The sequence below is a fragment of the Podarcis pityusensis genome (genome assembly GCF_964106645.2).
Source record: "Podarcis pityusensis genome assembly, chromosome: 15".
Lineage (NCBI taxonomy): Eukaryota > Metazoa > Chordata > Lepidosauria > Squamata > Lacertidae > Podarcis > Podarcis pityusensis.
This window is the reverse complement of record NC_138040.1, coordinates 23,563,104-23,589,774: the sequence shown is the minus strand read 5'-3', so window position 1 is coordinate 23,589,774 and position 26,671 is coordinate 23,563,104. Positions and strand designations below refer to the sequence as shown.

General features: G+C 40.7%; 1 protein-coding gene across 4 annotated transcripts in view; it reads left to right on the top strand.

The window, feature by feature from the left end:
* ARHGEF12 (Rho guanine nucleotide exchange factor 12) overlaps positions 1 to 26,671 on the top strand; it is an 87,751-nt gene that overhangs the window by 30,711 nt on the left and 30,369 nt on the right. For 2 of the 4 annotated variants that reach the window (XM_080983374.1, XM_080983373.1), the window contains exons 2-17: positions 580 to 603; positions 1,951 to 2,039; positions 4,306 to 4,362; positions 10,529 to 10,627; positions 12,030 to 12,079; positions 12,951 to 13,008; positions 13,860 to 14,038; positions 14,583 to 14,660; positions 15,722 to 15,841; positions 16,328 to 16,462; positions 19,207 to 19,278; positions 23,314 to 23,406; positions 24,314 to 24,424; positions 24,682 to 24,780; positions 25,528 to 25,570; positions 25,857 to 25,962. In XM_080983374.1, coding sequence (XP_080839500.1) covers positions 580 to 603; positions 1,951 to 2,039; positions 4,306 to 4,362; positions 10,529 to 10,627; positions 12,030 to 12,079; positions 12,951 to 13,008; positions 13,860 to 14,038; positions 14,583 to 14,660; positions 15,722 to 15,841; positions 16,328 to 16,462; positions 19,207 to 19,278; positions 23,314 to 23,406; positions 24,314 to 24,424; positions 24,682 to 24,780; positions 25,528 to 25,570; positions 25,857 to 25,962 — 1,413 coding nt within the window. Of the gene's footprint in view, positions 1 to 579; positions 604 to 1,950; positions 2,040 to 3,150; positions 3,277 to 4,305; positions 4,363 to 10,528; positions 10,628 to 12,029; positions 12,080 to 12,950; positions 13,009 to 13,859; positions 14,039 to 14,582; positions 14,661 to 15,721; positions 15,842 to 16,327; positions 16,463 to 19,206; positions 19,279 to 23,313; positions 23,407 to 24,313; positions 24,425 to 24,681; positions 24,781 to 25,527; positions 25,571 to 25,856; positions 25,963 to 26,671 lie in introns of all 4 variants that reach the window. The other 2 variants (XM_080983376.1, XM_080983375.1) reach the window with 2 other exon arrangements.

Genomic DNA, 26,671 nt, shown 5'->3' with positions numbered 1-26,671 from the left:
CTTCCGGGAATCTATCACAGAATCCCTTTGGAACAGTTCTCCCCTTGACATATGCAACATTGTTTGGTGACTGGCATTCTCATGTAAGAAAGACTGAGGCTATGGGAGATAAGCTTGGAGTTTATTCTCCCAGAACTGCATTTTGGAGTGTTTACGCCCTCAGGCTTCTGAACAAATCTGCCCTGGTTAACGGCAGATGCTTTGCTGCAACATGGGGGTGGGGATATTATAGAGAAATGTCAACGGTTTAAAACAGCTGCTTCGCTGTGCAGTAATGTTGTATAGCTTGAGCCACCTTTATGAAGGTAGATGTATATAGAATGAAGTGAGTTGCCCTACAGATTTACTTGGTGTGCAACAAGTACTTACACACCTTTCTAACTGGTGTTTTTAATAGTAGCAGTCAAAATATGTAGTTGCTAAAAGTAATTAGGCCAAACTCTGTGAGGTTACTTTGAGGTTTGTGTGTGGAGAGAAGCAACAAAGGAATGATAGAGCTATGCTAGAATTCTTATTCGTGTGATTCTTAAATGTCTTAACTATTCTAAACTAATTTTTATTTTTATTTTTATATTTCAGGTTTCCCCTCAAAAAACCTACAAGGTGAGTGTTTGAGAATTTGACTACCTACATACTACCTGCAATATTCTCTTCATAATCAAGATAATATTGGCAGACTACCATACTTGCGCAGACAAGTGAGCTCTTGGATCCAGCTTGGTGCTTGTGTGTGCCTAAGAGTTCCAAGGGTTATTTACGTATCAGAGATGGATCTGCAACTGCATGAAGTTGGCTTTTCTTAGGCACACATTGCCTCCCTACATACAGGCAACTCCCCATTTTTGTGCAATCTACTTGCACGTGACCGTGCACACACATGATGTTGGGGACCTGGAAATGGGGAGCATCCTAGAGAGTCCTAGTGACTTGCAAGAAGACCCTCACCAGAACCTGAAGAGGATGTTCTATTTGGTCTCCTTGTGAGCTGGAAGCACAGCAGGGATTTATTGAGGTTGCTAAGCCTTCCCACCTAACAGCTGATATGTGGGGTAGCACAGTGGCCGCTACTGTTTCCCTGCACATTAGCTGAGGAAGCCCCGCTGCCCCTCTGGTTTGTGCAGGGGTGTGTGTCTCTGCATGAGCTGGAGGGGCAGCAGCGCTTTGTTGAGCTGTTAGGTGGAAATGTTGAATAGCCTCAACAGATCCCCACTGCCCCTCCAGCTTGCCAGGAGACCTTCCCTGGAGCCCAAAAAGGACATCCTCTTTGGGCTCGGGGGGGGGGGGGGAAGGGTCTCCTCACAAGCTACTAGGATTCTCCAGGGTGTTCCCCATTTTATGCACATTTCACCGATCTGTGTGGAAGCACGGAACGTACCCCCAGCATAAATGGAGAGTTGGTTGTAAAAATAATGTGGAAAGTCCAGCACTTGTTAGTGTAGGGCTAGGAATCAGAGTTTTTCCATGCAGAAAACTTCGGCACAAAATTGACACCCTCCACCACCCCGCCCCAGTTTATCTTCAGGTTTGTGTCTCCTGTAACTTCTTGCACTGGAAGGCAGGAATTAGGCACGTCTTCCCTGTCTCTTCAGGTGCTGTAGAACAAAATGGCTGAGATTACCATAGCTGTGACCATTTACAGAAGACAAACTTGAAGGTAAATAGCGTATGGTCAACTTCATACCCTCAGTTGGGTATTGCAACTTCACAGCCTGCAAAGTTAGGATAGCTTCAGCTCAGCTTTATATAAAACCTTTAATTTTTTAAAATGATATTCTCTGCAGATTTAGGCAGCAGAATAGAAGTAGCAGCAAAATTTTACTCCTTTACTAGATACATGTGAGGAGATGTACAGATTTCTTAAATTCTGCAGGGTCATTTGGTGTTTATGATTTTATAGTATCTGTTGTCTTGGTTGATCCTCCATCTTTGCTTCTTTTTGTTTTGCTTCAGACATGGCAGCATTCTGAGCAGAGAGTCTCCAGCAGACAAGAAGCAGAAGGTTGAACGCTGCGTCAGTGCCCAGGACTTCGACCCTACAGGTAGATTCCTCATAGCCTCCCACACAACTCATTGCTTCACAACAAAGAGCTTTTAGAGTGAAAAAGTGACCTAACTTTTTTCCTGGTGTAACATTAAGAAGCTATTGCTGCCTTTCTTTTTCACAGTGATTGCATAATTTTAGATATCCCCTTTTCACAAGTTGAATTCCCCAATGTTATTAACTGTTGTGTTCTTCAGTTATGTAGATAATGACTCCAGTAGTGATAGCTGGGGTGAGTGGTGGTGGCGGAATCTTTGGCCAAAGCAAATATGATGGACTTCTGTTGTTACCTGTTCTGTTTGATTTGATTTCTTTTATTTTAAGCCTATTTGGAGAGAAAGGGCTATTGGTGGAGCACACATATTCTGGTGGAAGAGGTGTTTTGAAACCTTGGAACCAAGCTATTTGAACTATGTGTTGGATCTCCAAACATTTCTGTTTTTGAATAAGTCTTCTGTGGCTGCATTTTTTTAATTGGACCAGTGGTCTCCTCCAGCACTCCTTCTATACTCAAAATTGTGGTTGCGTTTTGGAAACACTAGAAGATCCAGTTGCACATCCTGTGTCATTTATCCCTAAGGGTTTAGGAAACAATTATTTAAAGCAGCTGCAGCCCGTAACTATGCAGGTGCCAGTCTTGCTGATTTGGCACAACTGCAAGCTGCATGGGGATTATGCTGATCTGCGTGCATATTTCTGCAATGCAAAGGAGCAGACCATATGACTAGCAGTCATCGCCAAAATGGGTATTACTGAGGGTTTTGTTGTACAAAATCCTGCACAACTTTGCATCTCTTTTCCCACTTCACCTATTTTTAGGACAACATTATTAAACCACCACTATTGGGGGACCTCCCTTTGGTAGGTTTTATAGCTATTTTTTAATAATCTAAAGCTGACTGTAGCACATTACTGGTCTAGATAAATTATTGGTTACACTTAAGGCTATTCTTTGTCTGTGGAGCGAATTTTAAACATCACATGGCTTTGTGACCTGAAGAACTTCCTTTCAGTCTCCTGAGTGAAGTTGTACTTTCTCATTTTGTATTTTTATAAACTTTTAACTGGACATGGCTATTCACTTTCTTTCTTTTTCCCTATACTTGTAGACCATCTATGTTGCATTCAGAGTCTATTGCTGTCTTGGAAATTAGTCTGCATGTGGAGGTTCCACCCACCCCAACCTACTAACCCAGTGACTGCTGTGTGCTCCTAACTGTATGACTGGCTTGCGGGTGAGCCTCTTGGCCCCATGTGTTGTGTTGCTTCTTGTCTGTGCACCATACTGTTTAGCCTGTTATTTCCTCAAATCATGCAGCAGGTAAGAGGTGACTCTGAAGGTTGCAGAATGTGATATGCAAAGATAGGTCAATCAGGTATTTATACTACATCTTCATGCTGGCTGGGTTCAAGCATGTTGGGCTTGAATTTTGGAGAGCAGGATTCATTGTCTAGTTAAGCTGTGGTCTATGCTGGGTTGCTATAATTGTAAATATAATCATTATCTATTTATATAATAACTTATTTCCCCTTTTGTAAAACTGAAACAGTTGTAACCTATTTCACTGTTTACGAGGGTGAGTGGAAATAGAAATATCTATCCATTACTTCATTTGCCCTGCTTAAAACTACTTATTTGTCACAGGAAGGACGTACTGCCCATTTTTATGTTACAAGTTCATCCCATTTCTAAGAGTGAGGGCTGGTACCAGTTCTTTTTTATGAAAGTGTAAATTTTCATCCACAACATTCTGATCGTAGGTGTTCAGGATTCTTTCACCTTTGTATCCTAAGTTGTAGTGATGATCTGTTCCGACTGCCATGAAACATTATGTGATTCTAACTTAAATAGGGAACTTGGGTAGCAGGGCTGGAACAAAAATATTTCACAGACAGTTAGATTCAAAACTTGATGCCATTCCCCAGAGTGGTGGGAGCAGCCCATTTATTATATGGTGTTTTTATAGAGTAGGGCCTGGATGTTGATCATATTAAATACAATTCAGTAGTTGATATAGAAAAGAGAGAGCTGGATTGTGTTAACATTTTCCTCCTTACAAGAACCTTACAGTGTGATGTTACCTGTATTGTTCAAACCTCTGGTATTCACATTCTGATTTCAAAATGTTATCACCTCTGTGTTGCTCATACCTTGTTTGTGTTTTGCATGCATTAACCCAATTATACAAATCATTCTGACTTATGAATTTTTTTTCATGTTGGTCTCCATATTTCCTATATCTTTTTCTCCTGCTTTCGTGCAGATAGCTCCTCCAGGAAGACAAAGTGTAGCTCGGAGGAGAGTAGATCCGAGACGTATGGTAAGCTGAAGCAGCCACTGCAGCCTTGTGCCTTTGTTCAGTGTGCTCTGTGCTGTTGTTCTGTGTGCCCAAGGCCTCTGCCCTTTACCTGCCATGCATGGCTTATTCTGCAGCAGGGAAAAGGACTGAGCTTTTTAATGTGGCTGCTGTGTGCAAGCTTTTGGCAGATGGACACTAACTCGCGTAGTAAAAGCCAGATGTCTTTTATTTTGTCATCCATTTCCTAATAGGAATCCTTTTTAGGGGTTGGAATATTTAGGAATCAGTGTCAGCTAATAGCAGCTTAGGGATGCGGGTGGTGCTGTGGTCTAAACCACTGAGTCTTGGGCTTGCCGATCAAAAGGTCGATGGTTTGAATCACTGCAACGGGGTGAGCTCCTGTTGTTCGGTCCCAGCTCCTGCCAACCTAGCAGTTCGAAAGCACCCCAAAAAGTGCAAGTAGATTAATAGGTACTGCTCCAGCGGGAAGGTAAACTGCATCTCTGTGCGCTGCTCTGGTGTTGGTGTTCCGTTGCGCCAGAAGCGGCTTAGTCATGCTGGCCACATGACCCGGATAAACTGTCTGCGGAGCGGAAAAGCACTGGCTCCCTCGGCCTGTAAAGCGAGATGAGCACTGCAACCCCAAAGTCATTCGTGACTGGACTTAACTGTCAGGGGTCCCTTTACCTTTACCTAATAGCAGCTTAAAGGTTTGTGAATAGGTTGAGTTACAGACCATACAGGCTATGGTACTGATATGGATGTATTTGCATTTTGTTTGAAGGAAATTACAGTCATTTCACTTTTCAACTGTTTGGGCATCTCTTGCTGAATTTTCCTTAGAGAAATGGATATCCTTACCATACCTAAGATTGACAGCTAATTGCATAGAACCATTAGAACAGCATGGGTAGTTTTGTAACTGAAAATATTAAAACTTCAGTTAACCTTATAATAGGCATGCTCCACATCAGGTATAATTTCTACCCCTTAATTTCTGTTCTGCTACTTGTCTTGTGAATGATCAGACCTTTTAGAAATGGGTAAATCCAAAACTGTTAAGATTCTTTAATATCAGGGTTCCTACCGCTTTCCTTGCCTAGATTCCACCACCTCCTTATATGTATGTTGGCACAAAACCTTCTGATAATGATCTCAACTTGAACTCAGTATAATCACTTGTTACCCTGTGTCACTGTTGTTTTTTTAGCACTTGAGTTCTTTTCAAAACCATTTCTTTCTAGATAAGTTGTTTCAGTTTCAAGCTTTAATGTACTTTGGAAGAAATCTCATGCTTTCTCTAGAAAAACAACAAATTAAAGGGTCCAATCTTGTTATGATTTATGTACTGGTTTGCTGAACTAATTGTTCCCTGCTGCAGAATCGTCCTCATCAGTTTTGCTATGCTGAACTGCTCTGTAGGATGGAATGGACAGTGAGGCATGGTTTTTGCTATCTTTTTCCAAACTATGCATATGCAAACTCTCCACAGCTAATTCATTCTTGTGTGGTTCCTTAAAAAGGAATTTAAGTAGCAGCCATAGTGGTAGCTGCTGAACCCTCTAAAGCAGTGGTTCCCAGTTTGCTATGTACTGTGGACATTTTTTCAAAATCCAAGCCAAGGACCCCATACTTTTGAAAATTCTGATGTCTCTATGGTAGTTTTTGTTATGTGAATGACACCACAGACCCCTTGGGTAGATTGTGCAGACCCCCTGGGTTCACAGACCCCCATTTGGAAACTACTGCTCTAAAGCAACCTTGGCCAACCTGGTGCCCTCCAGAGTTTTGGACTGCAATTTGCGTTGGCCTTATCCAACATGGCACTAACAAATAGCTTGTACTTCTCTTTGAAATACTGTAGAAGAGCTGACTATATTGATGTAATCCCCTTTGGGAGAGGGGTTCCCCCTCCCCTGCAGCTATTTGCATATCCTTCTGCTATGTACAAAAAGTAGGAATAACAATATTGCTACCTTAGAGGTCAGAAGAAATCCCAGTGCTAGTTGTATTGAATACTGGTCTAAGTATCATTCAAAACTTCAGTAGTGGAAACTTTCCACTGCCATTAGTTTTTCTGTGAAGTAACCAATTAATCTGTCTTGATTACAGGAAATGTGTTGTGTGCCTTTTGGGATCCATCTTAAATTTTGTTTCCCCTGCCTTTACTGTGTGCCTTGGCTTTTCATGAATGTATAGTGAAACATGGTTTCCTAACCCAAGCCTTTCTGCTTCCTCTCATACTTCCTTCAGAAACTTTGTCTTTGGTTAGGATTTATCTGTGTGGTTCCCATTCCTTTCCTTTATTTCGCTGTGCTGGCTCTCTTCCTCCCCTCCCCCATCTTCCTACTGGTGGTGTAATTTGTGTGGAAAAGTTTGCAATATTTGTTTTGGATGGGGTTAAGCTATTTAAGAGCCTGCAAGTGGAGAATGCTATGCTTTATACGACTGCAGCCTCTTTTGCTTGCCTTTGGATATTACTGAGGAAATGCCTTGAACAGGTAAAATTGATTAGAGGTGTTGCAGTTACCCTTTTAAGGTGAGAGCTGTTGAGATGCCTGTTTTGAATGAGAGATAAGTTCACAATCCTTGATTGCTTGTGAAATGAGATATAACATAAAACATAAACAGGGACTGTGTTTTTAAACTTCTGGATAATACAAGATGTGTTTTGCATTCTACTTTTTAAATATCGTAAGTTTCTCATATATTCCGCTGATAAAAACTAAACATTTTTTTTTTTTCTGTTTTGGAGAAATAGCTCCATAGCAGAGTTTGGTACCTTCACATTGAATCTCTGTGTTGTGGTGACTATTGCTGTGGTCTGTTTCTCAATACCTGTAATTTCAGACATTTAAGAGGTTCAAGGAATGAGTATTGAAATCAGGTTCTTTGCATAAATTGTAGTTTTTGTTCCAGGAAAGCTTAGCCGCCTCATGTTCATGGCAGATAATTTGGGGGTTGAGGATGACTCAGTTAGACTTTGTTGACCCTCCCCTCAACAATTTTCTTTATTCAGCTTTATGAATTTTTGCAAAACATTTGTATTATATAAAACTAAATCTGAGATTCTTAGTCCTAAAATCTTTTTCTATTTTTTTTGGGGGGGGGGATAGGGAGCTTACATGTCTATATTTTATAATGCCATTTTTTCTGTGGCCTAAATGGATGCTAAAGGAGTCTATATATATATATATATATATATATATATATATAGTATTGCCCCTTTCCCTCATTTTATGCCTTCTACGACCTTGCAGTTGTAGCAAGAACAAGGAGCAAAAATGATCATGGATACTGCCAGCTGTGCTACATCCATAACAATAACTCGAGCATACTAACAGCAGGGCTGACTGCTCAATGCCCATGAACTGATGATAGCTGTGGCTAAAGTGGGGAATGGAGTGGCAGAATAGGTGAATTTTGTACCAGATACCATATGTAAAGGAGCACTATGTTGTTGTTTTTTTTAAAAAAATTACTGTGTCATCATTGGAAGAGAAGTTTAAGCAAATGCGCACAGGGTATGGATCTGTCTGACCTCTGCAATGGAATGTTAAGACTTGTAATTGGGAAGAGTTTTACTAGGAAAGTAAAAACCAAAAATCTTTCATGCAATTTTTGAATGAAGTGGCATGTCCTGTAAATCCTGCACTTTCCTTCCCTTTGGCATTGTATTTTGAAATGAGACTTAGAGATACTTAATCATATTAAAGAATTGGAGATGAGGAGAAGAAAGTGGTGTCTTGTGCCATAAATGCAGGATACCATCTCTCTTCCAGTTGTGTCCTGGGAAACTTCACATATTACCTTGGCGGTGTGGTTGGACCAATAACTCAAACCACATCAGCATGCCTCAAGGCAATTGCCTCTTAGGTAAAACAATGCATAAGTTTGAAGCTTTTTTTTATAATCCTCAGAATTTTTGTGGGAGGCTTTTTTTGCATTATCAGAATCGGACCAAACCTCATGGATGCCACTTCGCTCACCTGTATGGTGAGGTCCCTATACTGTTTGCTTCCTAGAGTAATGACAATAGCTTAATAGATGTTTGAAGCAAGTCCTATAACTATTGTATGTATGTATGTATGTATGTATGAATAAATAAATAAATAAAGTTGAGCACTGGAAAAATGGAATTGATTGAGTTCTACAAGTAGTGTGTGAGCTATTGCTACTGTAATAATAAGCTCAGAATGCTTGACATATTTCTACTGAAATAATTAGTTCAGAATGCTGTAATACTGTTGAGTTGTTGCTTCTGTACAGGGCTATGCTTTTGGTTTTGCTTCTTCTCACCTATCCCATGTGTCATACAGATAGCCCGTTGTACTGATAGAAATGCTGGTATTCATTTACTGAACGCTTGAATTTTGATTTATTGTTACATGATTCTTATGTCAAGCCAGTTGGCCAATTACCTGAAACAGAATTTTACCTCAGGATTTTTATTCCCCCAACCCCCGCTGCAAGGAAAAAGCTGGACTAATGGCCTGACTTGGTTATAGGGCTGCATGTACTGCATGTACATGTAGGTTATAGGCCTACATGTACTGCAGCATTTAAAAGACAAGCAACAAATATCCAAGGAAAAAGCAATCTGTAAAAACAGTACTTAAAAAAAATTTATAATTTTCATTTATATACATTACAATTATTCAACAAACATTCTAACATTTCAAACTTTGACTCCCTTCCCCCTCTTTTTGTGGTTCTTTGCATTTATTTTCATCATTTCCTGCATATCTTAACTTACTCTTTTATTCATCTGTCCTCATAAATATCTCATATACATTTTTGAAACTGCAGGTTGTAAAAACAATATTTAAGAGAAGTTGGGAAGATGAATAAAGGATTTTCTACAAGGCAAAGCTTTAATGTTGCTTGCTACTTGCTTGTGCAATCTACTTTTGATTGGAAAGCAATGGCAAACTCTCAGCTGATTCTGATAAATCTGGATTGCATCCAGTATGATTAAAGTTTTATACTGAACTTCAGATGTATAACCAGAAAGATAAAAATCTGTGTGCCTAGAGAATGTGTTGCTAGCCCATTCATTTACTTCCATGGAATTCCTAATCACCTATGGAGATCAGGTGAATCGTGAAATACAATACTATATTCAGTGCCACCACTTGACAGACATTCATTCTGGCCTTCATTTGTCAAACTGTTTGGCAGAAGGCGGTTTTTAAAACTGGTTTGCTATGAGGCCAGTAGCCTGTGTTTCCTATTGGCTAGAGAAGAGGGGAACCTCTTCCCACCCTCTGCAATCAGCCTAGAAATGGAGACTAATTACAGATAGGCAAGTCAATGAGTTCTGTGGCTTTGTTTAAAAGGTTAATTTTACATTACAGCTTTTAATACTTTACCTGGCTATTTGTGTTTAAAAAAGGTACGCTTTTAGTGTGTAGTCTGTTCAGCCCATCTGAATATCTGGAGTATATCCATTCTGCTTTTCTCCAGATGTTGTGAATTGCAGATCCCATCAGCCTAAACCAGCATGGCCAACAGTCAAGGTTGTTGAGAGTCGTCCCCTCCATATGTTTTGGACTACCATTCCCACTGCGTATCAAATTTGGTAGCTTTTTGGTGGCCATTTCCCTGATATTGGGATGCTCTCCTGGAAATGTACAAACCTGAGGATGGTGAGCCTGTGCACAGCTTTAGCAAGGGATGCAGTTTTAGAAAACATTGGAAAGAGAACAAGTGTGCAGAATCATTAAGTAGCCCGTTAACTTGGAAATGCAGGAAAAAACAGCATAAATGTAAGAAACCGCAGAAACAGGGGAAGGGAGTCAAAATATGATGTGGAATAATTCAAATTTATGTTTTGTGTTTGTTGTAAAATGAAAAGTATAATTTATTTATTTTCATAAAAAGAATCATTAAGTAGCCCTGTTCTCTAAAGCTTGTTGTTAGCTGACAATGTGGCTGATGTGCCAGTGTATTTTACCTTTCTTTACTATACCTCTGTGTCATGCGATCAATGTTGTAAGCATGGCCAACCTGCTGTAGTAATTACCTTGCTTATGACCTGCTCTCCCATTGTTGGTTCTTTCCTCCTTCCATGTCCACCCTGCAGCTTCCCTTTTGCACACATTCTGTAGGTTGCAATTATCGCTTACCAAAATGAGGTTCTGGCTTGATGCCTATATTGTGTCTCTTTCATTTTTCCCCTATGCAGGTCTTGTCCAACGTTGTGTTATTATCCAGCGGGATGAAAATGGATTTGGGCTGACCGTCAGTGGAGACAATCCTGTCTTTGTGCAGTCCGTCAAAGAAGGTGACGATGCTTGTTCAGGGCAATTCCATGTATTACAGTTGTAGTGAATACATGTGTGTCTGCTTGTACCAGGCATAGGCAAACTCTGGCCTTCCAGATGTTTGGGACTACAATTCCCACCATCCCTGACCACTGGTCCTGTTAGCTAGGGATGATGGGAATTGTAGTCTCAAACATCTGGAGGGCCAGAGTTTGCCTATGCCTGGCTTTTACCTTGTACTGTGAAACATGTATATGCAAGCTTCCATTGACCCTTGTTATTAGTAGTTTAGTTTTGTAGCATACAGGTAAAATGAACATGATTGTTTTGTTTCACATTACAGGTGTGCAAATAGGTCAAATATTGTAATGTGTATCCACTAAAATTCTAACATGCAAAAGGGCACTAAGTTTTCATATGAATTTTTGTGTTTGAGGAACAATACCCATGTAGAAAATAGCATTCTGTGTATTTCGATTGTGAATCTTGTATATATATATATATTTTAAAAGGACAAGCATAGAAAAAGAGGATGTTCCACATTTGACATTCAGTACATAGAATTTGTATTTGGGTATTCTGCCAAGTATATAAATCTCCTATGAAGTGATCATAAGTATGCTAGAGACAAAAATACAGTCCAGTAGTTAGTCTGTAGTCGATAGAGGCCTACATGAGGATAAAGCCTTGCTTTATTGCATATTGGGAGACTAGTGCAACTCTAGAGACTGAATTGAAAGAAGTGCTTTATTGTCTTTGCTATGAAGGAAACTAATTAGTTATGGCTCTACTTGCAACCAATCACATCAGTTTCCTAGAATATATAGGCTCTTGGAATGGTAGGTTGCAAAGGTCTTCCTTCTGTAAGGCAGAATAAAGACTTGGATGCAGCTGCATGGTAACCTCCCACATTGTATATTTTGGCCCAAAACAGAAGCAGGTAGGGAGGTAGGTAGACAAGTGGACTGTCCTTTTCTTCCTTATGAAATCCAGCAAAGCAGGTTTTGTGGCTCATGCTGGTGATGGTCTGGCATGGTCTGCGGTAGGGGACAACATGTGCCATTGGAATAGCATACATCAGGCATGTCCAAAGTCTACTTTGGGGGCCTAATCCATCCCTCCAGTTGTTTAAATCCAGCCCCTGTGGCAGTTTATTTCCTGGGGTAAAATCCTAAAAAAACCTCAACAACTCCAGTCATAAACTCCAACCCTTTAAAAAGCTCAACAACTTTGGTTGGCCCATTGGTTGGCCCTCATGGCGCTTCACGTCATCAAATCTGGCCCTCTTTGAAAGAAGTTTCGACACCACTGGCATACATAGTCTTTACAGAAAGGAAAGGTGTGTTTGGCTTGGACACTAAAGTAGAAGAACACTGGGAACAAAAATGTGTTGAGTTCTAAATGGCTGATTTTTCCCTTTAGATGGAGCAGCCATGCGGGCTGGGGTTCAAACTGGTGACCGAATTATTAAGGTGAGAACATTTAGTGTCATTAGAAGAGTAAATTGCTGCTGGAGAGTGACAAGAATGCTTCCGTGGTCATCATCACAGTGTTTTGCCAAAATCTACCTCCCAGGAACATTTGAGACACTGTGTGTTTTTCTATATTTAGAATTGGCAATGAGCAAGAGGTATTTTTTTGCCAGATGCTTTTTTTTTTGCACAGCACTCTAGTTTTATAACCTTGCTTTATAAGCTGATGTACATTGCACAAGGCTTCAATTTCATGTCTACAAAAAGGTCTTTAAGCATAGAGTTGGTGTTTGTATGTGTGTGTAGAGGAGGGCAGAGCCAGAATTCACTTCAGTTTCTCATACAGTCCATCAAAATCACAAGCAAGTTTGGATTTGGATTTGATATCCCACTTTATCACTACCCAAAGGAGTCTCAAAGCGGCCAACAATCTCCTTTCCCTTCCTCCCCCACAACAAACACTCTTTGAGGTGAGTGGGGCTGAGAGACTTCAAAGAAGTGTGACTAGCCCAGGGTCACCCAGCAGCTGCATGTGGAGGAGCGGAGACGCGAACCCGGTTCCCCAGATTATGAGTCTACCGCTCATAACCACTACACCACACTGGCTAAGTGAATATTTGGCTCTAAAACAATCTAAGAGTATGACTCCAAAGGTTTTATCTGTTGTTAAATTGTATGTCTGATGCCTGTGATGAAAATCTTCTACTGTTTTAGTTCGATATTTCAGGGCATTCTTGTCTATCATGCTGTTGGAGCATAGTTCTTGTTAAAAGGCATGAAGGAAGTGAAATCAGTTTAGCTTTGTAGCATGGAAGACCCATGTCATGTACAATTGAAAACGCAAATTAACACAGCTATTACCTCTTCCTAGGTGAATGGGACTCTGGTAACTCACTCAAACCATTTGGAGGTGGTGAAGCTGATAAAGTGTGAGTAAATTAAGGACAAACTGCTATTGTTCTCCCTGGGCTGAATCATGGAGGTTGAACTGTCTGAGTTGAGCCAGGGGACAGTTTGTAATGGGATTCTAGCCATGATACTGCTCTATTACTGTCTGAAGGCATTGGGGTGCATTTCAGGATCATAGTATTAAATGGAATCTGGCATAATTTGGAAAACTATGAACCTGTGGGTATGTAGCTTGAGACCTGCGGGTATAGGGCGGTATAAAAATGTTAATATATAATAATAAATAATTTTTTAAAACTCTCACAGTCTATGAGACAGTTAAGGCTATTTGACTAGCTGGTGACTTCCGCTGCTTGTTTTGTTAAAAGCTAGGGAAAAAGTTGCTTATCTGACAGTCCTTCACATTTAATTCTTCATCTTGTCAACATTATTCAGTTGATATTAAACCTGTGCTTGTCATGCTTAGTTGTCTTGATTCTCTGCACTATAGCTGAAGCAGGTGGAATGATCATATGACCAACTTCTTTAAACAGGGATTATGTGGCCCAGGACAACTCTGTGCTTCCTCGGCTCCTGTGGTACTGCACACATTGTTTGGTGCTCCAGTGCCATAAGTATACATGTGGTGGGTGCTTGAGAAAACAGAAGGAATCTGCTTCCTCTTGTTGCACCTTTTCTAATGTACACAATACCCTGACAAGCATCACACTTTAGGTCGATACTTAATGGCTAAAGTGGGTTTTGCTTGCTTGCATGTGTTCTCTCAGTTGGTAGTCTTGGCAGATATCTTAGCGTGAGAAGTTTGTTTTCTGGATGGATACAAGATGGTCACAAGACCAAAAATAAATGGCATTTTGTCCTTTCTCTGCAGCGGGCTCCTATGTAGCACTCACTGTGCAAGGGCGCCCACCTGGGTCGCCCCAGATTCCACTGGCTGATTCTGAGATGGATCCAGTAGCATTTGGACATATGTCTCCCATCATGACATCTCCACACTCGCCTGGAACATCTGGAAACACAGAGAGAATTACCAGCCCAGTGTTGATGGGGGTAAGATCTAGCAGGTTTGGGGAGAAGTGGGTTAGACTATGTGGTATGAAAATGTCCTTTGTCCTGCCCCAACCACTCTAATGGTAATAAAGTCTTAAGTCCTGAGATGCATCTGATTAGTCTGCTACAATATATATTTCTCTGCCTAGCCATATTGCCACAGAACTCAAATAGTTGTATTTATATGGAGGCATGAGAAAGAGGCAGAATTGGGATAGCAGTGGGTGGCACTGCTGTTGATCTGTTATGCTGCTGCTTGAAATAGTATTTTATCCAGCCCATCTGTCATCCATAAATTTGATTCTCTGCTGAAGGCAAGGAGAGAGGATCACATGATAATGAAAATGCAACAAACATGTCCCTGCTAAGAAATAAAATTAGCCCAGTGATTGTGTTGTCTTAAATACAAAAATAAGTATGGATAACTTATAATGTGTTTTAACATACTAACATACTGTGAGCAATTTAGAATACTTTGTAGAAGATCTATTTGAGAACAGTTGAACTTGCCTTGTAATTATGTTTTGCCTTCTCTTCTTATCAGGAGGAAAATAATATTGTTCATAGCCAAAAGGTGGAGATTTTGAGGAAGATGCTTCAGAAGGAGCAGGAGAGGCTACAGGTACCAAAGAGGAATCTTTTGGAGAGAAAAAAGAATGCAGCTTCCTAAATTGGCCATTTAACCTGGTTTAACATCTAAATCCCAAGCACAATGCATGAATGATTGTACATTTGAAAGCTCTAAGATTAAGTCTGCATTGAATGTTTCTCAGGCAGGCATCTTCATGTTACCTTAGAGCAGGGGTCAGCAACCTAAGGCCCATGGGCCAAAAGCAGCCCACAGGGTCGTTTAATGGGCCCATGAGCCGCCCCCGAACCGAGCTGCCTGCTTGGTGAGTCCCTGCACGCTGTGCTAAACTGGAACAGCACGGCTTGGGGACTCGCTTCTGCGGTGCTGAAAATCACATCGACACAGACGCCGGAAATTGCGGGGGCATGCGCACACACGATCCGGTCCACAGGGGGATCTCCACTTGAGTGAACTGCTCCAGGCAAGGTAAACCTTGCTGACTCCTTCCTTAGAGAAACAAAAAGTCACAGAACCTCTGGAAGTGAATATTAGTGCAGTTTACTATTCTTAGGCAATGTTTCGAGTTAATTTATTTTTAGATTTGGGAGGCACATTGCCTCCTGATCCCAGCCATTGCATTAACTTGAATCATTGGTTGCTAATATGGAGGGAAATGGGACAAATGGCTATAGAAACCTGTATAGAGTTGTTTTTAGTCTTCAGTGTAATTGCAGAACTATGTGTGTATAAATCCAGTTTTTAGTAATTTTATATCTGGCACATTCTTGTATACTACAGAGCACTTCACCAATTCAAACTAATTTATCTTTACAAGGCTGAGGAGTCCTTGTCTGTGGCCTCCCAGTGACCTTCAGCCCTTTTTGTCTCCGACATTCTCTCACTGAACTGATTGCATTAGTAGGAATAGTATTTATTTATTTTTATTTCTTACAATTTAACATTCAATATTAAAACGCAGTGTAAAACAAATTACAGTCACAAGAATAAGGTGGGTGCTGAAAACGTGCCTTAAATAGTATTTGAAACTTGGCCTGTAAATAAAACCAGGGAATAATGATGGAATGATTCTCCAAATCTTTAAATTGTTTTAGTTCTTGCAAGAAGATTACAGCCGCACTCCCACTCCAAAACTGCTCAAGGAGATCCAGGAAGCCAAGAAGCACATCCCTCAGCTGCAGGAACAGTTGTCCAAGGCAACAGGCTCCATTCAGGTAATGGGAATGCTTGCAGTCTTGATCAGACTATCCTAGAAGGGAATGTTGTGTGGGAGGAGGAAACTGTTCCCAGCTCTGTCTGTGCCGGTTTGCACAAGCTTGCAGTGTTCTCTGAGTGCAGTAAATTAAAGTACACACAAGTTAAAGCTTGGTCTCATTTCTGATTGAGCTCATAGAAACTGATGATTGATGAGGAGATCATTATGCAGAGGATTTAAAGCCTTTTTATGAGTAATTACATGCATACCTTGTTCAAATGGTTTAGTAGGGTTAAATATAGCTGTATGCAGATGCCTGGCCCTTTTTTAATGTTTTGGGGAGCCCTTAAATTAGAGGCCAAGATGTGTTTTACATAGTTCTCATCAGGGACCTGCAAAATTTTACATGTCCCTCTTCTGATATAGCTCACTCTTTTAAAATTTTTGTTAAAGCATCACTATGTGGGGTGCTTGGTGTTTCTTACCCCTGTCTGTCTATTTACAGGATGGAGTTTTATCTTCCAAGTCTGTGGCAGAGTCATTGCAGATCAGCGAGGTAGAGACTGAGAGCGGGGATGGGCTGAACAAAGGAGACTGCAGTTTTGGTGATGGCTCCCAGTTAAATAGTGACACAGCTGAGGTGAGCACTTTGCTTGAAGCAACATGTGACTTGATTAGTGAGGTTTGTCTCAGCCAGTATCTTGTATTTGGAAGGCAACCAATCCTCTTCTGATAGAAGCAAGTGAAACCCAGTTTGAAAGAGTTATGGTAGTTTTAGTGTGCATGTCACTTGACATCTCCCTTAAAAATTGCTGTTTCTATCCTGTTTCTCCTGCCTTCCTTCAAAGAGTACCAGGTGGCTTTATGTGCAAAAAAAATCTTCTGAGGTGGGTTTGACTGACTTAGTGACTTGACCAAGATGACCCTGTGAGCCTCCTGGCCTAGCAGGAATTTGAACCCACCTTTTCAAGCCCAGTTTTGATCTCACAAATAATTCCTGCTTCTGTATTCTTCCTGTTGCCTCTCCTACCTTTCAGATGCTTAAGCTGTTAGTCTGCATACTTAGAAAGAAAGGTGTGAGGACAGAATCCAATGTTGTGTGGAAGCCTGCCGTGTGAGTCTTCATTGGCAGCCTGGAGAAGGAGTGCCATATTTTTCAAGCCCGGGGTTTCCTGGCACACACCCAGTTGCTGTGCAGAGAACAGCAATGCTGGCCTCTCTTAGAGAACCAAGGGGAATAACAGTACCTTTCAGAACATGTTAGAAGCCATTTTGTGGTTAGAATGACTCAAACTTTTAGGGGCAATTTGCCATTAAAGGGAAGGGGCAGGAGCTTGATTCCTACCACAGACATCTCAGTCCCTTTCCAACTGTTTTTTGTGTGTGAATTGAAATATTTGGGTAGGGCTCAGGGCAACCTAAACCATTGCATACTAGCCTAGGTTAATATATCTCCAGGTTTAAAGCAAGAGAACTAACTGATATTTTCTCTTTTGGGTAGTGGCTGTCTTACGTCACCTCACTCCCCTCCCCTCCATCACCTAATTTTTTAAATAGTGACTTTTAAAAATCTGTGACACCATTGTAAACTTGATAGTTTTAATTACTGGCATATGTTTATGAATGGTGCCGCACAGATGTGAACACTAGATTCCTAACCTGGCAGAAGCAAGTACTTTGAAGCTGTATACTTGGAATGCTTTCAGACAGGAGTTTTTTGTGGAGTTGCTGCTAAATTGCTGCTGTTTGTACACCCAGTCCCACCCCCAGCATTCTTACAATGCCACCATCACAGTACAACCCCCTTTAAGCTTCATTCCAGATTTCCCTTTTCTGCAGAGAATCTGATAAGCAAAAATAGCCCTAATCATCCGCAGTCATTGCTGCTGTGGAAGTTCATTAGTGCATTGCGGGGGCAGTGGATTGCTTGCCACGTTTGTGGAATTTCAGTGGGTGGTCTCTTACCACCACACCTCTCTTTCATTTTTTTCCTCACCTGAGCAGAACAGAGTGATTTTTTTCCTGACACCCCACTGCCAAGCAAAATACACTTATTACGATTGATTGCTGCATGCTGTGAAGGCGCACAGCAACCCATTTTGAATGAGCTATTCCCTCAAGATCTCCATGCTGTAAATGTACAGGATTGTCTCTGAGGCAGCAATCAAAGTACATACACCAGACTTTAACAAATGCAGAGGTTTTTACATTATTTTTGTAAATGAATTATTATACATGCATACAAATAGGACAATACTTGATATACACACAAATACACTTTTCATGTTAGGCTATACGTACATTATTCTGCCATGATTTTCTTTATTAAAAGAAAGTGTATATGTTACAAATAGGAAATGCTATTTATATGACTTCTACAAAGTTCATAAGCAGGAAGTAATTGGTGGGGGGGGGGGGAGTCTAAAGCTTATAATTCTGTTGATTGCTATTAAGTGACGTTTTGGTAGCCTTTGGTATCACTGGGCATTTTCAGGTTGAATGAATGAAGACCCAATTTAGGCCCATAATCCAGTTTTAAAAATGACTGCAATTTGGAATTTATCAGAAATGGAGGCTCTTCTCTTTACTCTAAGAAAGTAGTTGAACAGTTATTTACCTAAACTTTCAAGTAAGTGTGTGTGCATGTGCATGCACACCATTTTAGTAAATATAATTTTGAGAGAAAAATGAGGATTTAATAAAAAGTAGGATGGGGATCCTAGGCATAAAAAACCCAAAACCACAGCATATCTTTCCTCCAAAGGAGGCAAAATTCTTAGAGAGATTTGCATAAAATTTCTTGTAGGCTTCTCATGGTTAAGATGAAGTATTAGCATTGTATAAACAATTACAGTTAAATAGTGGATCATTTGGCCACTTTGATTATCTTTTTAATACTGAGGTGCATTTTCTGCCACAATCCTATACTTGCTGGGAATAAGTCCAGCAAAACTAGGTGGATCTTACATCTTGGTAGACTTGTGCAAGATTGTGTTGCCAGCTGGGTTTTTTTGAAAACAGTTTTTAAAAAGAGGAGCAAGCCAGAAATGTCTAAAATTAAGTTTGTTTCTCTTTCATGTCCCAATGAGATTTTAAGGCCAAATGATTTTGAGATAACAGTATCTCGGGGAGGATACTATACCATTCTTTAACATCCTCAGTATTCTGCGTTAACAAGTTCTGCTTTATTGCAGAAGAATATAGAACTTGGTTACTCATATACACTATATGATGATGGTGGTGCCCATTAATGTTGTTTTAGCTCTAATGTATACTTTACAAGTGTATGATTGCAGGAGTCATGGGATTGTCCTTTCTTGTTTGTTCTCATTTTTTGATACTGCAAGCGCTGCAAAGAAAACTTTCTCTCTTTGTTCTTCCTAGAGTCCCCGGGGTGGCCTGAAGGAACGAATCTATCTGGATGAGAGCCCAGAGAAGAGTGAGACACAAGATACTGTGAGTGTATGATAAAGATTTTGGGTGTATGAGGTGTTAGGGGAGGGGTAGTATCTCTAGTGTGGGATATGTATGGCTCCTTCTGGGGTTGTTTGTCCACCTTTGGTTCCCACCCTGTACTCAGCTCTCACCAGTGGCTCCTAGAAACTGTCAGTATCTGACAGTGGCCACACCCTGGGAAACTGCTATGACTGGCCAGCTAAATCAGGTGAGGGTAGCTGATGGGTCTCAAACCCTCAGTGAGTTAGGAACTTCTGTTACATGCAAAGACAGGCAATGGTGGATTGAGTGGATGAGACCAATAGTGGGTCCAACAGTCAAGAAGGTTTTTGCATGTGCTGTAGAAGGAAGTGAGGGGCAGGTGGGGCTCATCAACTTGGGAAAGTAGCCTTTCTAGGAGAAGGAAAAGTCTTATCCTAAACCTCTGCTGCCTTGTGGGATATATTCAAGAGAAGAAAAGGCTGAGGAGTAAACCCTACGCAAATCCGGAGCAGAGTCCCTAAGCCGGTTGGATGGCACCTTGGTTGCCTCCTTCTGGCAGCTCCTGCAACAGGACTGGTGCCAGATGTATTGCTCTGCTTTCCTTTGGACCATATTAGTGATGACAGGAGAGAGGTCTTGTCATCTGGGCAGCCCAGGACCTCCATACACACTACCGAAGCTTGACCCCAAGGAGATCCCTTTGGTGTTGCTAATGCAGTGGTTTGACTTCACCCCTGGAGGTGCACTGCATTGCCTCTCAAGACAGAGGAATGGCAACAACAACCACAGCAACCATGAAGATTTAGATAGCAACTTTTGGTATAGCCTTACTGTCAAGAGTCCCTGTTATTCTTATATTTTCCTTACTCTTTAGATGTGAATTGGTTCCAGTCTTTTCAGATGACACTTTAATCTTGAATTCATTTTTTGTAGAAATTCATCTTTATAGAAATCAAGGCTGTTGAGAAATTTGTGTTAAGAAACAAGAGATTTCATTCATTTATTTTATTGTCTTTTATTGAATGCTTCCTAATGTGCCAGCCAGGATTTTGTATTTATCAGAGCAACTCTCTTGTTGTAATCAATTGAGAATTGCCACTCAACGCAAGGCTGAAGGGAGGGGCTAATAGGTCTGTGCCAGAGCACAGGCAGACATTCCTAGGTTCAGTCCTCAGCATTTTCAGTTAAAAGGATATGAGAAAGCGGGGCTTCCTCATGAGAGCAGCTGCCAGTTCATTGATAGTGCTGGGTTAGATAGATTAATGGTCGGACTCAGCTATTGGTTTGTGCATTGAACAGCAGCTATGGGCCCATGTGGATGTCTTCTGTGTACTTAGTTAGAAGGATTACATAACACTGGGCAACAATTTTTTACTTTTTGAATGTTGTCTTGATTTCTACAACTGATTTAGGGTATTTTTGCACTGCTGAATCAGGAAATGGCATCCGTTTCTCTCCATCAGGTCAGGTTTTTGTGCTATGTTGATTTGAAAAAAATCAGATCTTGTGACAAAATCGATTACATTTTTGTGGCATTATCAGCTGATTTTTGACAACACATATCATCCTAAATATGTTTTTAAGAGAAAAAAATGTTTTTCCAACAATATATATTGATTACCTGATAGAAACATCGATTACTGTAAACTGAATGGTGGACATTGATAAAGGTAAGTACACGTAAATTGCATGTTGCTTCGCCATTTTTCAAACTTCAGGGCTTGAACTTCCGTTTCTTGGAACTCCTGGAATGCTCAGTGGCAGGGAGGTCTCTCTTCAGAGTCCAACAGTAGTCAGCCATCATGACTGCGTCCCAGCGACCCTAATACCTGGTCTCCATCTCTTTCATGTCCTGATGGAATCTCTCCCCCTGCTTGTCACTCATTGAACCCAGGTTCTCAGGAAACCGGTCCATATGTGAAAATAGGTAGTGCATCTTGACGCTCATGTTGCAGCCCGGGTTTCTGAAAGCAGTCAGCATGTTGTTGACAAGTTCTGCGTAGTTTCTGGCCTTATTGTTGCCAAGAAAGTTCTTCACTACCAGAACAAATGCCTTCCACGCTTCCAGTTCCACTTCGTTCATTGAGTTTCTGAACTCTGGATCTCTGATGAGCTGACGGATCTGAGGTCCGTCAAAGATGCCAGCTTTCAACTTCTCCATGGTCAGTCCTGGAAAAGCCTGGCACAAATAAGTGAAGCAGTCACCATCCTTGTCCAGAGCCTTGGTGAACTGCTTGATTAAGCCGAGCTTGATGTGCAGCGGTGGGAAGAGTATTCTGTCTCTGTCCACCAGAGGGTTGTTGATGACGTTCCTTTTTCTGCAAGGCACCAATTCCTCCCGCACAGGCCAGTCCTTCTTCGTGTAATGCTGAGCACGGTCCCTACTATCCCACATGCACAGAAAACATGGGTACTTGGTGAAGCCAGACTGTTGTCCCAACAAAAAGTTCACCATCTTCAGGTCAACACAAATAAACCACTTATGCTGATCATAACCAATTTTCTCCAGCACATACTTCACCCCTTCATAGTTCTTCTTCAGTGTACTCGAGTGAGCCAGGGGTTTTGATCCCCCAACTTTATGCTTTGCCGCACCAATTTATGGAAGATTTCGAGGTTTTATGACTTCAAACTGATCCCTTTTCGACATAAACACCCAGAACTATCGGACCTGAATACTTCTTGTCATTAAAATAATCATTTCCAATCAAAACAATTATTCGACATGGCATTTTACCCCCACCAACTTCTTCTAAAATGCTCCACACAAGCGTACATGTGAACAAAAACGTAAAAAAATGACATGTGGCCATAGCTCAAAAACTTGACCTGATTGAGCAAAACCAATGTGATTTTTGGATTCAGCGCATCAGATTTGTCCTAAATCAGCTGAAAAAACGCAGACAACAAATTTGTTGTTGACCAGTGTAATTTAATGAGCAAGGATTGCAGCATGTGGGTTTGAAGTGTTTTGTCCTTTTCTTTGAGTGCCCTTGAACTTGAGGGGCAAACTCTAGCAGTGCTTGGGTTAGTTCTGCCTTGCCATTAAGGAAGATAATTTGTGTTTTCCCTCTATGTTTATACCCCACTTTTTTTACTGCAATCCGCAGAGTGGTTGACAACATTTTATAAACATACTACTCATTCATTTATATCGCAACCATTTATATAGTGCTTAACAACATAGTATCTAAGCAATGGTATAAGGCTACAAAAGAGATACTATATAGCTGAAACCAGTTAAAATTAGACAAACTTGGATTACTTGAAATACTCACTGAAATAAAAATAAACAATAACAAAAGTTCTTCATCAAACACCAGAAGTTCAGCAGTGAGGGGGTCTGATCTGAGCCAGGATGGAGTTACTGAGCTGGTAGATAGATGTTGGCTGGTAGCACATTGAAGTCATAGGCCACTAACAGTGACATCTCCAAAGACTTTTGTGATTGGGCAAGGATGTAAGGCATATCATTGCATCAAGAACAGCTCACTTAAAATGAAAACAAATCCTGCAAACAACCAGCTCTGCTGAAGCAAGAATTAGCATGTTCTGTTCTGATCTGTTGGGCAGTTGATGTAAGATACCCTATTAGTTTGAGAGGAGTCAGTCCAGGTGGAACAGAAGCAGGATCCTGATGATGTCTTGATCTCTCACATATATTTCCCGTATATTCCACTGTAGTTCTTTACAATGGTCTATAATTCTCCATGTACCACATATACAGTGCTTGCTACACGTATAAATATGGGTAATGGCTCAAATACCTTTTTTTGAGGATAAATTATACAGAACGTCATTTTCCATAACTGTGCTACATAATTCTGACTGCTGAATTTCAGTGCGGTGTAATTTTAGAAAGACCCTTGCAGCATACATGATGTGGATAAATTAAGTAGTGTTATTATAACAAACAAACATCACCGGTTCTTGTTTTTATCCTAAACTAATCAGCTGAATAAAAATACTAAACAGAACGCCCTTGTTTTATCCACATTCGTCAAAAAAGCAGTTCCTTGGATTATTATTTGTTTCTTCCTTTGTCAATGCTAGGACTCTCAATCCAGTATTGGAAGTCCCTCCAGTCGTATTGCACCTCCAATCATAGGAGCAGAAGATGACGACTTTGATGGTGAACAGGAACAGGTGAATTTTTAACTGTTCTCTTGTTATTGTAAAAGACTGGTTGTGGTGTGATTGCTTCCCTATGGCTAAGTGACAGGTTTGTTCATGCAGGATTTTGTTTTGGTGGTGGTAGGAGCCCCTCTTGGGAAAATTCTATTAAACTTGTTAGAGGATTCATTGAAAGGCTGACCTCAGCCAGCAGTAATCGATTGGGATTTTTTTGTTTTAAAAGATATAGGGTGGGAGCCATTTTTTCTATCCTAATTTGTAAATATGCTTAATTTAGTGGCTTTACTGAATTTTCTAGTCCTGGTACAGAAGAGGGGTGGGACTTGGGGTCGTCATTTCTAACCCTGCTTCCCTTCTGTAGGATAGTGGCTTTTGATTTTCCCGGTCATCAGGACCTTGATAATAATAATAATAAAAATGTAATAATTGCTTTGCAGAACCTACCAGTTATAATGGTCTACACCTTTAGAATGAAACTGGCAGTAAAGCAAAATAATCCTTTGCCCTGTTGGAGAGTGCCTTAGACGGAGGAGGATATTCCCCCCCCCCTTTTTTTTTTGTCCTGGCTGCTTTAGTTCCTGAAATTATATATTTGGATGTTTCCACTGTTGATATTTATTGATTTCAACTGTTTTATGTATAATGTGAACCACATTAATATTTGTAATCATATGAATGAAAATTAGCATTTACATTAAAATAAATAAATAAGCCCATCTCTTCGAAAGTATTTTGACTGACTGGAGATTTATAAGGAGATTAAATGTGTGTGTTTAGAAACTGTGTTAAAATGCAGGGTGGTGTGGAAGGAAAAGGAAGCAAGCTTATGCCAAGTTTTTCTGAATCAACAAAATGAGGGAGGGAGGAGGCAGATATCTTGGAGATGTTGGTTCTGATATTGTCTCATCTGTATGTACAGATCAATGGGCAGTGCAGCTGTTTCCAGAATATAGAGCTGTTGAAATCTCGCCCTGCTCACCTGTCTGTCTTCCTGCATCATGTCGTGTCCCAGTTTGACCCTGCTTCATTGGTAAGATGCCATTCTAGATGTTGTTTCATGTTGTGAATCTAATGGATTTTGAATTTCTATTTAACCTATTTCCATGCAGTCATAGCCTTTTGGGTTCAGGAAGAAAAACCCTTATTTATTTCCAGATTTTAAATTTAGTTCAGAAATGAAGTTAATGCTCAAAGCAACTCGGCTCCTGGTGTTGGTCTTGTGTTTCTCGAAGGAAATTGTAACTCCTTTAGACTGTCCTTTTAAAAAATCCTTTTCTTTCCTCATAGCTTTGCTATCTTTTTGCGGACCTGTACAAACAAACAAACTCCAAAGAGACTCGGCGTGTCTTTAGTGAGTTTAACCAGTTCTTCTTGGATCGAGCTGCAGTAAGTTCCAAAGCACGCATACCATTCTTCCTATATGTATTACTAATTGCAACTAATTTTGCTTTACTGATCTTTGATTTGATGGTCTCAGGGAGCAAGTTTTAACTTTAAATCATCATAATTGCTCTGTAACCAAATGTTCACATTGAGGCAGAATAGGCAGAGTCCCTTACATTTCCAAGGCAGATTAATTTTTAGATGTAGTTCTTAGACCAACTAATTAATTTTTAGATGTGGATCTTTGCTCAGCTTACATTTCACATTAAACCAAAGTTTAAAACACACTATGGTTTACTGTAAACAAGTTTCCACGGTGCTCCCCCTCTTCTCCTGCAGCTGCCATGCCACAGATGAAATGTGTCGGAATCTGGCTTGTTGTTTATTTGGAAAATGCAGACCTTGGTTTGTTTGGTCTGCAGCCCAGCAGCAGTAGAAGGGAAGGCACATCACAATAACAGCTTATTCCATCACAATAACAGCTTATTCACATTAAACCATAGTTTAAGGTGAATTTAAAACTAATGTGACACGTGAACCAGTTCATAACAGTCTTGATCAAGGGACCCAACACAGTAAAAGGTTGTATGCCTCATGCTTTGTGTGTGTGTGTGTGTGTGTGTGTGTGCGCGCGCGTGCATGCATGCATGTACACACCCTGAGATGATGTGCAGTCGGAGGACATCTCTGAGGATGTGAAGGTGCCTAGACTGATTGATTGATTTTACTTGTACCTTTTTATTGTTGCAGAATTTGAAAGTCCCAGTCCCAGAAGAAATTTCTGCAGATCTAGGTAAGATTATTTTAAATCTTGCATTGAGAATGCTTTCTGATAAGCACCTATACTGAAGGGGTTTTGTGTCCTCACAAGACTCCCTGTGATATCACAGAGCTGAATTTAGGAGACAGAAAGAAATTGCATTGGTGTTTATGTAATGCAGACCTGCTGTGGGCTGCTAAATCCTTTGGTAACTGGGCAGGAAGATAATCCATGCTGCAGGACCTAAGAAAAAAAAATATCACAGAGAAGTCTTTCATTCTGAGTGAAACAGATTGACATTTCTTCCTTTTACCTGCAGAAAAGAGAAGGCTAGACTTGATTCCTGAAGAATTGCACCGCCACTATATTCAAACTATGCAAGATAAAGTTTTTCCTGAAGTCCAGAGGCACCTTGAAGATTTTAGGTATATATTGATTCTGTGTGGCTTTCTGCTGGCTTCAAAGAGTAATTTTGCATCTTCTTTCTGACCTTCTGGCATGGTCCCAGTATGGGATGACTAGAGCATAGGCCAAAGCATTGAAGCCTTTTGGAGAGGGTTTGGCTTCTGCCCTTTTACAGCAGCAGAAGTAGCAGTAGGAAGGGTTGCGGCCTCAGCCTTTCCTGTTTAGCTCTCTTCTCAGCTGCCCTGCCAAGCAGCTGACCTCCATAGAGTCAGTCCTTCCTGGGAAGAGAAAATCTCTGCTTTTCAGTGAAATGGACCACTGTAAAATTATTATTATTATTTTAAAAATAGTCCTCTTCAAAATTCAGAACTTCTTTTTGCCGAGATAAATTCTCTGTGTGGGAAACTTCCAGAGTCCAAGAAACTCATTTCTGTGACATTAAAGAAAGATAGGCAGTTATTGTTGCTGTTTCATGAGCAGGTCTTCTAGCCTGGTATTAATATTCTGTGCATGCCTGATAGGGAAACCAACTGGCTGGCACAGGCATAGCAACTGACTTCACAGTGACCCAGCAGTTCCTGTGCTCAGCATAGATTGTTTAAACCAGTACTTGCTGGTCACTGTGTGTAAAAATCAGTGCTTCATGTTAAGGTTGCTGCACTGCAAGCTTACAACTTTGAAGTACTTGTTAGCTTCACCTTCTGCAGTGTGAAGTACAGTCTGTTGGAA